At 44.1% G+C, this 18,177-nt stretch overlaps 1 protein-coding gene across 1 annotated transcript in view; it reads left to right on the top strand.

The window, feature by feature from the left end:
- The first annotated feature begins 5,657 nt into the window (after positions 1 to 5,657).
- MGAT4B (alpha-1,3-mannosyl-glycoprotein 4-beta-N-acetylglucosaminyltransferase B) overlaps positions 5,658 to 18,177 on the top strand; it is a 412,865-nt gene continuing 400,345 nt past the window's right edge. Inside the window, exon 1 of the mRNA XM_056517013.1 lies at positions 5,658 to 6,143. Coding sequence (XP_056372988.1) covers positions 6,047 to 6,143 — 97 coding nt within the window. The 5' untranslated portion in view covers positions 5,658 to 6,046. The remainder of the gene's footprint in view (positions 6,144 to 18,177) is intronic.

Genomic DNA, 18,177 nt, shown 5'->3' on the forward strand with positions numbered 1-18,177 from the left:
GCATAAAACAGCCAGCTTAGCTATTTTTGGTTTCCCAACCACCTCTCGTTGCTGCAACCAGGTACGGCCATGTTCACATGTCTGGAATCTCTGTGTGGAATTCTTCATTGGAATTCCAATGGAGATTCCGGAGCAGCAGAGTCCCGTTGATTTCAGCGGGATTTTTCTGCGCTGTACTCACGTCCGGAATTTCCGTGACGCATTGGTTTTGGTCAAATTACTGTGAATTTGTGGTGTTTTTGCTACCTATAGTCAATAGCCCTATACACCCCACTCCAATACGGAATAAAACTAACTAGATATATACAGAGATGTACATTTAGGAAATCATACTATTTCACACACACCTTCTATCATACAAAGACTGGTTTTAATGCTACAGCAGAGGTGGGAGGGCTGTGCAAAAAGGTTGATTTTTATTGTACACTGCTCAAAAAATAAAGGGAACACTAAGATAACACATCCTAGACTGAATGAATGAACTAATCGTATGAAATACTTTCGTCTTTACATAGTTGAATGTGCTGACAACAAAATCCCACAAAAATTATCAATGGAAATCAAATTTGGAGGTCTGGATATGGAGTCACACTCAAAATCACAGTGGAAAACCCCACTACAGGCTGATCCAACTTTGGTGGCGGATGGTCTCCTGAGGAATGTCCTCCCATAGCATCAATGCCTTATTCTTGCAGGAACTGCTGACACACTCCAGCCACATGAGTTCTAGCATTGTCTTGCATTAGGAGGAACCCAGGGCCAACCGCACCAGCATATGGTCTCACAAGGGGTCTGAGGATCTCATCTTAGAACCTAATGGCAGTCAGGCTACCTCTGGCAAGCACATGGAGGTCTGTGCGGTCCCCCCAAAGAAATGCCACCCCACACCATTACTGACCCACCGCCAAACCGGTCATGCTGGAAGATGTTGAAGGCAGCAGAATGTTCTCCACAGCGTCTCCAAACACAGAGTACCATCCTGGATGAGCTGCACTACCTGAGCCACTTGTGTGGGTTGTAGACTCTAGACCACCAGCTTTCAAAAGTGACCAAAACATCAACCAGGAAGCATAGGAACTGAGAAGTGGTCTGTGATCACCCCCTGCAGAACCACTACTTTATTGGGGGTGTCTTGCTAATTGCCTAAAATTTCCACCTGTTGTCTGTTCCATTTGCACAACAGCATGTGAAATTGATTGTCAATCAGTGTTGCTTCCTGAGTGGACAGTGTGATTTCACAGAAGCGTGATTGACTTGGAGTTACATTGTGTTGTTTAAAGGGGTACTCCGCCCCTAGAAATCTTATCCCCTATCCAAAGGATAGGGGATAAGATGTCAGATCGCCGCGGTCCCGCTGCTGGGGACCCCGGGATCCCTGCTGCGGCACTGCGCTATCATTACAGCACAGAGCGAGTTCGCTCTGCACGTAATGACGGGCAGTACAGGGGCCGGAGCATCGTTACGGCACGGCTCCGCCCCTCGTGACGTCACGACCCGCCCCTTTCAATACAAGTCTATGGGAGGGGCGTGGCGGGCGTCACGCCCCCTCCCATAGACTTGCATTAAGGGGACGGGCTGTGATGTCACGAGGGGCGGAGCCATGACGTCACGCTGCTCCGTCCCCCGTATCACCCGTCATTACGTACAGAGCGAACTCGCTCTGTGCTGTAATGAGAGCGCGGTGCCGCAGCGGGGATCCCAGGGATCCCCAGCAGCGGGACCGCGGACATCTGACATCTTATCCCCTATCCTTTGGATAGGGGATAAGATGTCTAGGGGCGGAGTACCCCTTTAAATGTTTCCTTTAATTTTTTGAGCAGTGAACAAAAGTACTCGCCAGGCGTAAAACACTGGACATCACAGCTCCAGCTTGACAATGACACAACCTTGTGCTAAAACAGACGAGTTCACACTCCATATATCTTCTGTAGATATCTTAGTTGCTTGGCTCATAAGGAATTAAGGCATCTATGATTCCTCCTTTGGCTTACTAGTGAATGCTTTACATGGAATATGACAGTATAGAGGGTTGCTAAAACAAATACCTTATAATAAACTATTTTAGAGAATCCTGAGGTAAAAGGGTTTTTTAGGATTGGCCATACATATCTGATCCGGTACCCCTTCCAATCAGCTGTTTGCCACAGCCTACAATACACAGTAAAGGGGCCTGAAAGCATACAGCTCCATACTCTGAGGCAGTACTGGGTGACTGCAGCCCAGCTCACTCAAAGTGGTTATCCAGGATTAGAAAGACAACTGATTTCTTCCACAAACAGCACCACTCTTGTCATCAGGTCGTGTGTGGTATTACAGCTCAGTTCTATTGAATTAAATGGAGCCATGTTGTAATATCACACACAACCTAAGGGCAGGTGTGGCACAAGAAATTGGCTCTGTTTTGACTATTCCCCCTTAAGGACAAAGCAGGTTTTGGTCTAGTGGACACGGCCTGTTTTCACTTTTGCATTTTTTTTTTTCCCTCCTCGCATTTTAAGAGACATAACTCTTTTATTTTTCCATCCATTGAGCCATATGCAACTAATTGTACTTTGTAATGACACCCTTCATTTTACCATAAATTGCATGTTGAAACAAAAAATATATATATATAACAGTAGAATCTCTGAACAGCAGACACTCACAGGAAAAAAAAAATGTTTGCTATTGAGAGATGTCATCTATTGGGAAAAAAAGGCTCAAAAGTCTTTCTAAATGATCAAATACTAAACTGTACTCACTCCAGAAGGTAATTACCAAAACAATATTACAGTAGAATCTCCCACTGCTGTTTAATCACCCCCTTATCGCCCCCTGTACTATTTCATTCCCCTGTGATTCCCATCATGATCGCTCCAATGCCACTTTACCCCCCTTACCCCCTGTGCCACATAATTTCCCCTTGATCCCCACCTGTGCCATTTCATTCCCCTTTTATCCTTCTGTGCCACTTTATTCTCCCTGTGCCAAATCATCCCTCCCCCCCACCCTTGTGCCACATCACTTTTCCCCTTCCCTCCTCCCCCTGTTGTTTTCTTTACCTGGCCAGCAGGCTCAAGTGCAGGGGCTCTCAGAGGGTTTGACGTTCTCCGGACGTCCTCTGCACTGCACTCACTGAAAGGCTGTGAGCAGAAGGTTCTGAACCTGAGGCTGCTGGCCAGGTAAGGAGAACAACGGGGGAGGAGAGCAGGGGAAAAGTGATGTGGCAAAAGGGGTAAGGGAGGATGATTTGGCACAGGGGGAATAAAGTGGCTCGGGGGGAGGAAATGGTGCAGGTGGGATAAAAGGAGGGGGGAGAAATGGCACAGGGGGTGGTGAAGAGGAGGTGGTGAATTTGCACAGAGGGTAATAAAATGGGAATGAAATGGCACAGGGGGATCAAGGGGAAATGATGTGGCAAAGGGGGTAATAAGGGGGGGGGGGGTGATTTGGCACAGCAGGAGGGGGGGGTCAATGATGTGGCTGGGAAACAAAAGTGGTCTTTTCCTTCTGTGCTGGGGCTGCTGCAGGGGGGTGCAGTGGAAGCCAAGGCCCCTTACTGGGGTAATGGCTGTACCCCCCCCCCCCCCCCACGGTGGCCCTGTGTACAAGGTAAGGCTGGCACATAAACCTGCTTGTCCCCTATTGGGAGTGTTTTGTCCCCTATTGGATGTCTCTGCGTCCACTATTGAGAGTGTCCTGTATTTGGAGGGTTCAAATACATTTAAAGGGGTACTCCTCTGGAAAACATTAGTTTTTTAAATCAACTGGTGCCAAAAAGTTAACAGATTTGTAAATTACTTCTATTTAAAAATGTTAATCCTTTCAGTACTTATCAGCTGCTGTATGCTCTACAGGAAGTCATTTTCTTTTTGAATTTTCTTTCTGTCTGACCACAGTGCTCTCTGGTGACACCTCTTTCCATGTCCAAAAAAGTATATTAGAAAGGTAAATGTTTTGCCAAGATGTACAACAAATAAAAAGTTTTTATTGCTAACAGTGCCTATTTAAATTTCTAATATACTTTGTTTAAAAAAATGAAGTTTTCTATGTTTTATTTGTTCTTAAAAAAGCTCAAGAGCTCTTTTTCCCCCCATCTCATACACAGACTTTGGACCGAGGTCCAAACACAGAAAGTGCAGCCTGGAGTGCTGAGGGGGTGTGTCCAACCAACAGCATATGGCAGTTAAGTGTGAGAGGAGCTATGATTGGATGAGGCTGGACACACCCCCTTCAGCACTCCAGGCTGCACTTCAACATTTCAGAGGCCATCGCATGTTGAAGGCAGCATAATTTTTATGTGTCTAGCACCCTTTTTAATTTAGCTCACTAGTCTGAATTCCGTTCAGAGGGGGGCGTGGCCTCACTGTGTAGGTCTCCGCCCCCTCCCTCAGTATGCTGTCTGCTCCCATCTCCCCTAGCATTAGCAAAACTACAACTCCCAGCTTGTCCTCACTGACAGTAGCGGGACACAAGCTGACAGTGGGAGGATTTTCCCTGCACTCACAGCTGTCAATCAAGGAAGTGTGTCCATGACATAGGTGATGATGCATTGACACAATAGGACTAGTATGTGTCCAAGCAGGCGGGGGGGGGGGCTTTTTCAGTATGAAATACTGAAAATTTTGCATGGTTTTGCATGCTTTACAACATATCAAAAGTTTTTGTATCTGACAGTTCCCATTTAAGTACCAGGTGGCCAGGACGTACACCCCGTGTGGTCTAGGGGTTAAAAACTATTTTAAACTGCAATATTGGAAACTGGAAAGCTGCAGTAACTTAGCATACCCACTAAGGCTGGGTTCACACCACGTTTTGTTAAATACGGCTCCCGAGGAGGGGGGGGGGGGGCTTAGTCGCGGTGCCCGCACTCAGCCGTATTCGGGAACCGTATTTAATATACGTCTATGAGCCGACCGGAGTGAACCTCAGCCTCCGGTCGGCTTCGTTTTCGGCCGTATGCGGTTTCCCGACCGTAGGCAAAAACGCGGTCGACCACGTTTTTGCCTGCCGTAGGGAAACCGCATACGGCCGAAAACGAAGCCGACCGGAGGCTGAGGTTCACTCCGGTCGGCTCATAGACATATATTAAATACGGTTCCCGAATACGGCTGGGTGCGGGCGCCGTGATTAAGCCCCGCCCCCTCCTCCCAGCCGTATACGGGAACCGTATTTAACAAAACGTGGTGTGAACCCAGCCTAACACAGAATGGAACCATTTGCTTCTGGCTCTGTTGTTGGGGGTGCCTGGTGTAGGTACCCTATAAAAAATTGACAGCCCATCAATCAAAAACCCCATATTCAGGATACCTATGTTTCCCAACCAGTGTTCCTCCAGTTGTTGCAAAACAACAACTCCCAGCATGCCCGGACAGCCAAAGGCTGTCCGGGCATGCTGGGAGTTGTAGTTTTGCAACAGCTGGAGGCACACTGGTTGAGAAAAACTGTCTCAGAGCATCACTGGAGGACCTATCCTATCCTACATCACTAATCAGACTAGGCAATGCTCAGTTTCCCCTGTGGTGGCGCTGCAGGGACAGTAAACACTAACCAATGCAGCTAGAAAAGTTGGAGCGGTTGCCTACAGCAACCAATCAAATGCTTTCTTTCACTTTATCACCTGCTACGTAAAAATGAAAGCTGAGATTCGATTGGTCGTCACTTCAGGCACCTGCCGGAGTGGAGGGTATTGTGATAACCGTCACTGTAGCCGAGCAGGCTTTGCGCTCGTTCAGCGTACGGTGCGGTGACGCGTTATTTGTGGCGGTGCTGCGCGCTAACAATTGTTGTTTCTCACCCAAGCCGCACATGACGTCACCAGGGCGCGCTCCCGAGGCCGCCGCCCCCGCCAGGCGCGTCACCTGTGTCTGCGCGGACGCGCGTGTGTGCTCCGCTCGTGTGGCCGGCTGTGTCTCCGCTGTCAGTCGTCGCTCCCGGGAGCTGTGTGCTGCTACACGCCGCGGATAGAGAGGCAACAGGGGGGTACACCGGACACCTTCATCCCCCACCCCCGACCCCTGGACATGCAGCCGCCCCCGCCCAGGCTGAGGAGCAGCAGGAGGAGGAGATGAGGCTCCGCAATGGCACTTTCTTGACTCTGCTCGCCTTCTGCTTCTGCATCTTTCTCTCCCTGTCCTGGTACACGGCATTCAGCGGGCAGAAAGGTGAGCTCGGGGCCCCTCAGATTGGGCTTTATTTTACCAAGGTCATTGATTCTTGTGGAAAAGCTGTGCCCTCTGCTCTGAGTATTGGCTGTGCCCAGCTGGCACCTCCTGGCATGGCACAGGAGTATAAGATGTGCCCAGGTGGGAGTCATGCCACTCTTGCCCCTGCAGTGGAGTGAACCCATGTGAGTGTTTCTCATTACATGTGGTAAAGAGTATTGGATGTACACAGATGGCATGTGTTGGGTACTGGGTACACTCTGATGGTACAGGATGTGTATATCCAGGTTGTGTTGGCACTTCTGTGATTTGTGTGCCCAGTTGGCACACTTCTGCATGCTGTGTTATCTATCAGAAGTATATGTAGCGCCTAGTTGCCCCTAAAATCTAATGTGGGGCAAGAACAGTGGCTGTGCCCAGGTGGTTATGATGATGCCCCCTGGCACGAAGCAGGTACTGGTATGTGACTATAATGGTTTCCATCTGGTATGTCACTGGGGTAAAAGCTGTGTCCAGGTGGGTATAATGATGCATAACAGTACCTGCTGTGTGCCAGGGGGCATTATTAGAAGTTTCTGTGAACAACCATTGCCCCATCAACTGGAAACCAATATGGTTCCATACGTGACCTTATGACCTCACATGGAAACCAATATGGTCACATACCAGTACCTGCTTTGTGCCAGGGAGCATAATTATGTGTACCTCGGCAAAGCCATTACCTCATCTCTTGGAAACCAATATGTCACATACAAGTACCTGTTATGTGCCAGGGGGCATTATTATTAGTTTCTGTGAACAACCATTGCCCCATCAGCTTGAAATCAATATTGTCCCATACGTGACCTTAGGTGACTCTGCCCCCTGACCCTAGGTGACTCCGCCCCTGACCGCACAGCGCTGGGTCGGGAGTGCTTTTTCATCTCCTTTTGCTGCTGTCCTAGCCTGAGCCACTGCTGGAGATTGACCCGCCGCCTGAGCGGTTAAATCGCCAAATTTTGACAAGGGCCAAATCAAAATATCGCAATCCGCAATAATCGTGGTTGCGATATATCATGCAGGCCTAACTGTAATGGTTTCCAACTGGTATGTGATTGGGTCATGACTTTGCCCAAGGTTCTTATGATGATGCCCCCTTTAACATATCAGGTACTGTTATGTGAATATATTAGTTTCCATCTGATATGTGATGCCCCCTGGCATATTACAAGTACTGGTACAAGACTGTAATGGTTTCCAACTTGCATGTAATGGGGTAATGGCCATTCCTACATGGTATGAAAATGATCCCTGACATCTATTACTGGTATGTGGCTATATTGGTTTTCATCTGATGTGGTGGGGGTAATGGCTGTACCTATGTGGTTCTGATGATGCCCCCCTGCCACGTGGTTCTGATGATGCCCCCCTGCCAGGTGGTTCTGATGATTCCCCCCTGCCATGTGGTTCTGATGATGCCCCCCTGCCACATGACAGGTACTGGTATGTGCCTATTGTGATTTCCAGCTGGCATATGAGTGGTGTAATTGCAATGCCCAGTTAACGTTGACCAACTAGCAGGAGTGTGGAGCTTTCAGATTGATTCAGATGTATTATAGGTCACAGCTATTCCAAGTGCTTTGTGGTTGTCATTGGAAACAGTCAGCAGGTTCATTGACAGATATATCTGACAGCTTTACCGAGCTCCTTCTGATGTCCTGGAGCAGTTTGTATTTCCTACATCACTGTAGTGCAGTGTCATCCAACCTGTTGCTCTCCAGCTGTTGCAAAACTACAACTCCCAGCATGTCTTGCCAAAGTTGTAGTTTTGCAAAAGGTGGAGTGCTGCGGGTTGGAAGACACTGATGTAGAGTCTTATTTAATCCAGTTGCACACAAATTCCATGTTGTATGTCACCACTTCATCCTGCACCGTTGTACATGTACATTGGGGATTAAAGCGCCTGTAATCTATCAAGATCACGTCCTGTGTCAGAGACAGCTGGGAACCCTAAGGAGAAGTCAGTGATGGCCCACAATCAATTCTGTCCTCTTTTTTTACAGCTTATTTAGGGCTCGGTGAGGCAGCAGCAAATACCCCATATAGATAAGGTTTCCTCGGATGCCCCAGTTACTTGGCTTAAAAATAAATATATATATAATATATATTAAAGGGGCAATACAAAACAAAAAAAATCACCCTGTATGTTGGGGGCAACTAGCTGAACAATGGGAATCTGACTGCTGGGACCCTTACCAATCAGGAGAACGGAGGCCAGTTGTCCCTCAAGTGACTGGACCTGTAGCGTGCATGCTCATCCACTTCATTCACTGTCTATGGGGTTTCTCAGCAAAGCAGATTACAGCATGTGCGCCACAACTTCATTTATAGGGGGAGGGGAGGAATAGTTGACTCTGTTCTTGTGGTACCCCCTTATCCTGTGTATAAGGGATACCATTCAGTCTTGTGATATTGACTTTAATGTCCCCAGAGGTTTTATATGAGGTCATGGGATACATAGGTGTGTGTTTGTGTGTGTGTGTGTGTGTGTGTGTGTGTGTGTGTGTGTATATGTATATTTTAATCACAACAACAACACCTCTGATCAACATCAAGTTAAAACATAACCTTTAATAAGTCAGATTAAAAAACACACGACTAAGCACAAACTACAATAATGACCAAAAAGAAGAAAAATGTGTGCTGCCACAAACCAATACTGGCAAAATAAATGTGATGTGCTACAATAGGAGCTCTGAAGTGTTATTTATCTTGACATATTTTCGACTATAACAGTCCTCTATACAAGTTGAAAGGGAGGATGTCTAATTGTCAACATGTGGTCAGCATATGCCATTGTAAAGGAAAATGGAGGGTATTGTGCCCACTAGGGCTAAAGGCACCTTTGTCTCTGTCCCTGCCTTTTGAAGGACCCACCTCCTTAAAGGGTTACTCCGGTGAAAACCTTTTTTCTTTTAAATCAACTGGTGGCAGAAAGTTAAACATATTTGTAAATTACTTCTATTAAAAAATCTTAATCCTTCCAGTACTTATTAGCTGCTGAATGCTACAGAGGAAATTCCTTTCTTTTTGGAACCCTGATGACATCACGAGCACAGTGCTCTCTGCTGACATCTCTGTCCATTTTAGTAACCATGCATAGCAGATAAATGCTAAGGGCAGCATGGTGGCTCAGTGGTTAGCACTGCTGCCTTGCAGTGCTGTGGACTTGGGTTCAAATCCCACTAAGGACAACAATAAATAAAGCGTTATTATTATTATAATAACATCAGCAGAGAGAACTGTGCTCGTGATGTCATCAGAGAGGATTCCAAAAAAGAAAATAATTTCCTCTTTCGTATTCAGCAGCTGATAAGTACAGGAAGGATTAAGATTTTTTTAATAGAAGTAATTTACAAATATGTTTAACTTTCTGCCACCAGTTGATTTAAAAGAAAAAAGGTTTTCACCGGAGTACCCCTTTAACAGGGTGGCTTCAACCACGGTGACGGACCCTTTCCTATCCTAAGTGAGGGATAAAACAACAAAACAGGAAGGAAAGGGTAATGTGGTAATGAGGATAACACTTCAGAGCTCCATAAAAAAACAAAACCAAAAATACACACAAGTGAGATTAGAATCTCCAATAAACGCAATTCCCAATTCCAACGCGTTTCACCTGTCAAATCGCCACAGGATCATCAGGGAATGTAAACACTGATAATCAGGTAAGTTTGAGAGCTTTATAAAATAAACAGTTCCAGTTGAAATTCAGGTGAATGCTCCGAACTTGTAGATGTCAGAACAAATCACAACATTTCTGGTTAGAGACCAGCTGCTGCAAAAGAGTGACAGTGCACTCACAATAGCATTGATAACAATAGTATAATAAATGAACCGTGCAGGTGTCACGTTCATTGGTAAAGTATTCACAGCTGGGCTAACGGCCCATATATATTAACATAAGGAATTAACTGCCCTATATAAGTACTTCTATACAGTTGTAAACATCGGAAAATAAGTAGACACAGATAATGCTAAAGATGATAGTAATAAACAAGCTAAGAATGTAGCAGGAGTAATAGAAGGCAGATACTAAACAATTCTTTTTGGTCATTATTGTAGTTTGTGCTTAGTCATGTGTTTTGGCTATGTTTTTACTTGATGTTGATCAGAGGTATTCTTGTCAGTGTTTTCTATACCGCATGACCTCTATTGGTTGGAATTGGACCTCCAATATTTTTATAGTCCACTTTCGAATACACAAAATAAAAGAATACTGTGTATCAAAACAGCTGAAACAAAATAGAAAATCTATAGGACTACTTTGCAAATGTAAAGAATGAAGAATTATAAATGTAGAAGGCACATAAACACTTCTGGTTGCCAAAAAATTAAGACATAAAGCTATATTAACACAAAGTACTTTAAGCTTTTTTTTTTTTTGTCTGCAGTTTAATAAATGGTTAGGTTAGGGTGTGACGTTACGTCACGTCTCCAGTAAAGGTAGCAATAAATAGGAATTATTTGTCAGTTTTTTATTTCTTTTTTTAACGCTGCAACTAATTATTTTCATAATTGATGAGTTGTCGATTAATCGATTATTTGTTTCAGCCCTAGCTCATACACTGTTAACCCTTAAGGTAATGTCCCCTCTCTTTTCCCCCTGTTAACTCTTATGGGCACTGTCATTAAACATGATTTTTAATATTTGATTCCTTATGCCAAATAACTTTTGTAATCGGCTTCCATTAAAGAAAAGAAAAAAACTTGTTTTATGTTAGTTTTTTGGCTGTATACTTCTGGCCACCAGGTGTCTCCCTTCTTGGCCTGAACACATTCTGTCTGGTCAAAATCTCAGATTTTGTCCTCCTTCTTGTAATGGCAGGAGACCAAACTCAGGAAGTGTTTCTCTGCACTGAGTTTGATTGAAAGCTGCAAAAAAAAAACACTGAAAGCAGCTGCACAGTCTAAAAGCTGAACAGAGCCTCACTGAATGATACACAGACTGAAAGCTGAACAGAGCCTCACTGAATGATACACAAACTGAAAGCTGAACAGAGCCTCACTGAATGATACACAGACTGAAAGCTGCTGCACAGAGCTTGAGGTCTTCTATTCATCACAGCACTGCAACGATGTGAGGGTGGAAGTGGTCCCCCAGCAGGCTTCAGTGATGTCATGCCTGCTGGGAAACGCCCACTTTCTTCTGCTGTGAAATTTTTCTATGTGAGTAAGAAGAGAGGTAAGATACAGGGCTTTTTAAACCTCTGACATTTTTTTCTAAGGGTGGGAGGAGTGTTAGGAGTAGGTAGAGAACATAGCCTGAGTTGGTTTAGAAAAGTTTATTTAGTGACAGGTTCTCTTTAATGATGAGTTGCCAACTTTCTCCCGTCCTGCCGTTTACTCTTCCCTTGTTGCCCTAATCCCGCCCTCCCCCTTTATCTGATTAATTGATTTTTCGAATCTATTAATTGGCCAAATAAGTGATTAAAAATAATCGTTAGCTGTAGCCCTAGTTTTTTTGCATTTGTGTTTTGTTAAACATTAGTGAAAATAACGTTAAATAAAAAATAAAATAAGTGTTCTTACTATGCAGTTATCTGAAGCATGCTTGAATGGTTTCACCTGCTATAAATGACATAACTGGAAAACTGTTTAAAACGCATGCAGATTTTCTGGTTCTTCTGAACGCACCATGTGAACCCAGCTTAAAGGGGTACTCCTGTGAAGAACATTTTTTTTTTTATTAACTGGTGCCAGAAAGTAAAACAGAATTGTAAATGACTTCTATTATAAAATCTTTATCCCTCCAGTATTTATTAGCTGCTATATACTACAGAGAAAGTTCTTTTCTTTTTGAATGTAGTTTTTCTGTCCACAGTGCTCTCTGATGACACCTCTGTCCATATCAGGAACTGTCCAGAACAGGAGCAAATCCCCATAGAAAACATATGCTGCTCTGGACAGTTCCTGATACAGACAGGGGTGTCAGAAGAGAGCAGTGGACAGAAAAAAAGAAATCCAAAAACAAAAGAGCTTTCTCTGTAATGTACAGCCGCTGATAACTACTGGAAGGATAAAGATTTTTTTAATAGAAGTCATTTACAAATCTGTTTAACTTTCTAGCACCAGTTGATTTAAAAAGATGTTTTCCACCGGAGTACTCCTTTAATAGTAACAGAGAGCTGGCTGTGTTTACGTTCTGATCTGTGGTATTTAAAGGGGTTATCCAGGGGAAAAAAAGTTTTTTTTTCATATATCAACTGGCTCCAGAAGCCTAAACAGATTTGTAAATTACTTCTATTAAAAAAATCTTAATTTAGTAATTATGAGCTGCTGAAGTTGAGTTATTCTTTTCTGTCTAAGTGCTCTCTGATGACACGTGTCTCGAGAACTGTCCAGAGTAGAAGCAAATCCCCATAGCAAACCTCTTCTACTCTGTGCAGCTCCCGAGACAAGCAGAGATGTCAGCAGAGAGCACTGTTACCAGACAGAAAAGAACAACTCAACTTCAGCAGCTGATTATTATTGGAAGGATTACGATTTTTTTTAATAGAAGTAATTTACAAATCTGTTTTAGCTTTCTGGAGCCAGTTAATAAATATATATATATATATATATATATATATATATATATATATATATATACACAGCAACAGAAGAATGCAGCAGCACACTGCCAGCACAAGGATATAGGTGAAACATGAATATGCAGTTAAAACATGGAGAGCTATACAGCTATGGTGTAATAGATGCAAATGTGAAACTATGAAATAGTGAGGCACTTAGCTCGCAAATTTGTCTCCGCCGGCGGTCAAATAGCTTGGACCGTCCCACCGCGATAAGGTGGCCTCCTTGGGACGGACCCTACACAGTGAATATGCCTCTGTGTGAACAGTTCAGTAAGCATGGCAGGGTCTGGAACATCCAAGACACCTTATATACACACCTGATAGAGGTGGGTGGGTGGGGTGCAAGGCCAACATGGGGGTAGCCACTCCCCCGTATGTGCAATACAGACAAAGAATAAGTCAGCCAGCACTTTAGTTGATACCAAACTATTATATGGACCTGGACTACAGGTGCACGCATATATATATATATATATATATATATATATATATACACACACATATATGTGTGTATAAAAAATATTTTTTTCATGGAATACCCCTTTAGGGTACGTTCACACGCGCGGGTTTTCCGCTGCGTATTTGTAAGTGGGCGGGCTCTTCTCGGCTGTCCGCAGCAGATTTTCCGCTGCGGAAAATCCACCACATTCCGCCGCGGAAAATCTGCTGCGGACAGCCGAGAAGAGCCCTCCCACTTACAAATACGCAGCAGAAAACCCGCTAAAAAAATCTGCACGTGTGAACGTACCTTAAAATACATGGAGCCTTTGGCATCCTCCACCAGGATTGACAGGAGTGCTGAGCTTATCTAAAGTGGAGATGGTGGCATCATGGACGCCGTGTCATGTTCACACATCATGCTGGAGATGTGGCGCTCTCTAGGCTGGCAGAAGGAATCTGACTATTCTCTTATATGCATATCATCCGTATACAGGTGATAGGGGGCAAGAACAAGTCTTCACATTCTGCCCTCTTTTTTTCCAAGATGTAAATGTTCTTCAAGTATTATAAGCGATGGCAGCCGTTGCTGCGGAAAGCTTTATTCCGGGGTCACGCTTTGTTCCTTCTGCCTAGTAGTATAGGGGTCACATGCCATCGGAAAGAAGAAAATGCTAAAAATATACCTGATTGATGCAAGATATAAAGTAGAAATATATATACGTATAATAGCTGTTGTGTGAAGTCTTTCAGCCGGCTGCTCCTATATACTCCCCGTCACACATCGGTGCTCCAGCCACAGTCTCTCATTCATTCATTCACGCCGATATCTTCCCCTCGCAACATCATCGTCTTTACCTGTCCGTGCCTTCTGCTGAAAAGTGCCAGAAAGCAGACTGCCTCGGTACTTCATTTGTATTTGTACTAGGACTTCCTAAATCTCCCTGGTTTTCATACCCTTTTCTCTAAAAACGGGTTTTATGATAATACATGTGTTTTTTGTTTTATAGGGACACTGTATCCCAGCATCGTTCTCGCTTTGTTCCCTTTTGTTGGTTTTGTTTCCTGATTTTGATGTTATTGCCGTTGTAAAAACAATATTGGTTTTTGTATGTTTCTCGCTTTCAGATGAGCGCTGTGGGTAGCGTTTTTTTGCTGAGCAGGCTCCAACAATGTGGAAGTGTTTTTGGCTTGTTGCATTGTTTTTTTCGTATGGATAGAATATACAGGTAGGCATTACACTTCTTCTGTCTTTAGGACCCCTTACTGGGGCTTCCTAATATAAAGGAAATATTCCGAAACTGTGGTGCAGCCAATGGCTTGGGAATGTGGTTTGAAAGAGATATTCCTATGTTATAAATCAGTGGTTTCCAAACTGTGACCCTCCAGCTGTTGCAAAACTACAACTCCCAGCATGCCCGGACAGCCAACGGCTGTCCGAGCATGCTTGGAGTTGTAGTTTTGCAACAGCTGGAGGGCCATGGTTTGGAGACCACTGTCATAAAGTACTGGCATCTTGGAATGTCTGACTTCTGGGCAGGGCTTCCATCAGAAATTTTGGGGCCCTTTACACAGCTCAAGACCTGGACCTGCCCGCACCAACTGTCTGCAGAAAGTCCACCCGGACATTCCGCCATGTAAACTGTGAACACAGCCTTACATGTGGAAATTCCTGGAGAGCACGCCCCCTCCCATAGACTTGCATTGAGGGGGCGGAGTCGTGACATCACAATACTCCGGCCCCGTGATCGTGAGGCTTCAGACTTGGAGCCTCCAGTGCTGCGTGGAGCTCACACAGGTGGGTGCTGCATGAGAGATTGCGGGGGTCCTCAGCGGCAGGACCCCCGCGATCAGACATCTTATCCCCTATTCTTTGGATAGAGGATAAGATGTCTTAGGGCCGGAGTACCCCTTTAATTCTTATAATGCAGGGCACCCTCACCTGGCAGATGTACCCACAGGCAGCTGCTTGCTTGGGTGCGGTGTTCCTCAAGCAGTGGCTCTATAGATGTTGGCAGCTCTAGATACTATAGCGCCCTTGCTAGATTCGGAGGATCGTAGCATAACTAAAATTTTGTACCAAGGTTAAAACCTTACCAAACAGATGACTTGGTCATAGCTTTATGGTGGTTTTGCCCCTTTTAATAGGCAGTGTAGTTCAACATTATCTTTAATATATGTGAGGACTTACAATAGGTTGGGGACTGGAGGAATGGTCCTGTATGGAGGAATGTGATGACCTATAGACATCCAGTGTGTGTATTACAATGGGTGAAGTTATAGTCCTTAGGTGTTGAGTGCTGCATTGAATGCTGTTCTTCACTTTATCAAATAAGGTGTTTCTTATCATGATTATCATTATATATATATATATATATATATATATATATATATATATAATATACACACACTGTTTTCACTGTCTATATTGCGCAATCTTTTTTGCGCAATTCAATTTTTTATTTATTTTTGGGTACTTGGACATGGTGGACATCGATTTATCAACTGCGTCTTTTCTCTTTAAATGCACAAATTATGCTCAAGTCCTGATTTTATTGTGCAAATATACACCATAAAGGAGGATGTTATAAGATGTTATTAAAATGTTATAAGTCCATGTGTAATACATATTTAGGTTATACTCTGGTCTGTACAGATTGGAGATCTGTAGAACTGTGTAAAATTCAAACGCCTGCTGTTCTTGATGAGTGCAGGAGATTGCACTTGTGTAGAGTGTAACCATGGTGACTGTACAGCTAGGAATACCACTGTATATGCAGGGAGGGGGAAGGAGGTACAGCTGTTAGGTCTATGTATGTGTGATCGTGTGTATGCAGTAGAGCTGAGTGTGTGATCATGTGTATACAGCAGAGTTGAGTGTGTGATCATTTGTATGCAGCAAAGTTGAGTGTGTGATCATGTGTATGCAGCAGAGCTGAGTGTGTGATCATGTGTATGCAGCAGAGCTGAGTGTGTGCGTGGTAATGCATACACATAATCACACTTCCAGCTCTGCTCCATACACATGCTGCACACTTTCTGCTACATGTACATGATCATACACTCAGCTCTGGTACATGTACGCAGTGTTTACCAACCAGCATGCCAAGTTTTGCAACACTTGGAGGCATTCTCATTGGTAAACACTGATGTAGAGGTAAGGGGACAGATCGATTAGCAAAATTACATATTTTTCAAACTCAGTCATTCTGTGTACTTTATAAAGATTTATGATTTTACTATTGTGCAGAGTTTTGTTCGGCGCACACTGCTGCTTCACCACTTCTAGCTATGTAAGCAGTGTACCACGGGAAAATGCCACAGCTCTGTGAAGTGTGCGGTAGAGAAGGAGTGCATGGTAGAGCAAAGGGTGGGTGGGTAGGAGTTTTCTATATTTGTGCAAAATTTATCAAAGGACGTGCGCAACTTTTGTAAATTTTGAGCAAGAGTGTAAATTAGACAAGCAGAGTAAAGGGGTAGATCTGTGTCTAAAATAGACACCTAATGATAAAGGTCCCACCTTGTGTTTAAAAATAACATGCAACTATGGGGAAGATTTATTAGAACCTGTGTAAAGAAAAAGTGGTGCAGTTTCCCATAGTAACCGTTTTAGATGTTTTCCGTCATTTTTTTAGAGGCCTTTTTATAAAAAAATAAAATAATAATAATTATAATTAAAAATGCAGTCTGATTTGTTGCTCTGGGCAACTGCGCCACTCTGCTACAGTTTTTTGATAAGTCTAGATCTCTGAGCCTAACTCTACATAATATTTAGCATGTAGGAAATGGTAAGAAAACAAAGCATGTAGTTCTGTATTTTTCCCTCTCCTTAGTGCATTAGCACTTGCTGGTGGTTTTTCCACGCTGTATGTTCTGTCCCTAGATGGACATGATTCTGAGTTTTGAAGACTGAAATGGCCATTGTTCTTTCAGACAACTTCCCTGTATTTTACTTCATTTATGAAAAATAACTCTGCCCCAGAAAAAAGCTCTTAAGTCTTGGCTACTCTGTGCCTTCCTTGCCTGCAATCTTCTGCCCACTGTTGTTAGGTGCAGTCCATCTCTAGTAACTAGAGATACCAGGACAAATCACAGGAATTAGGGATGTACACAGGCAATCTTTCTGCCTGCCTCCCTTCAATGGGCACTGTCAGATACAAAAACTGTTTATATGTCGTACATCTTGGCAAAACATTAACCTTTCTAATATACTTCATAAGAACATTTAATTTCCATTTTATACAAATCATGGCTTATAAAATCATGCTTTGTCAAAGCTGAAGCGCAGGCATGGACAAAGTTCAGTAAATGAGGATGAGCTGGCAGTCCTCTGTGCTCTCTCCTATCTGATAGGATGACTCTATGCTGTCTGATAGGACAGGAGTGAGCACAGAGGAGTACTATAAGACAGAACAGAGCACAGAGGGGTGCTGTCAGACTGGAGAGGGCACAGAGGGGTGCTGTCAGACTGGAGAGGGCACAGAGGGGTGCTGTCAGACTGGAGAGGGCACAGAGGGGTGCTGTCAGACTGGAGAGGGCACAGAGGGGTGCTGTCAGACTGGAGAGGGCACAGAGGGGTGCTGTCAGACTGGAGAGGGCACAGAGGGGTGCTGTCAGACTGGAGAGGGCACAGAGGGGTGCTGTCAGACTGGAGAGGGCACAGAGGGGTGCTGTCAGACTGGAGAGGGCACAGAGGGGTGCTAGCTCACCCTCACTTACTGGACTTTGTCCATGCCTGCGCTTCAGCTGGGATAAAGCCATCATTTTATAAGCCATGCTTTCTAAAAAAAATAAAATCACATTTTCTTATGAAGTGTATTAAAAAGGTTAATGTTTTGTCAAACTGTACAACATATAAAAAAGATTTTTGAATCTGACAGTGCCCATTTAAATGATCTTCACTGTAAATTAAATGTAAGTCAAGGCTTCCCTCCCATATCGGACCCATAAAGTTCTTGGCAGTGTAAATACCACAGTGTACC

This window comes from Hyla sarda, chromosome 4 (genome assembly GCF_029499605.1).
Source record: "Hyla sarda isolate aHylSar1 chromosome 4, aHylSar1.hap1, whole genome shotgun sequence".
Classification (NCBI taxonomy): Eukaryota; Metazoa; Chordata; class Amphibia; order Anura; family Hylidae; genus Hyla; species Hyla sarda.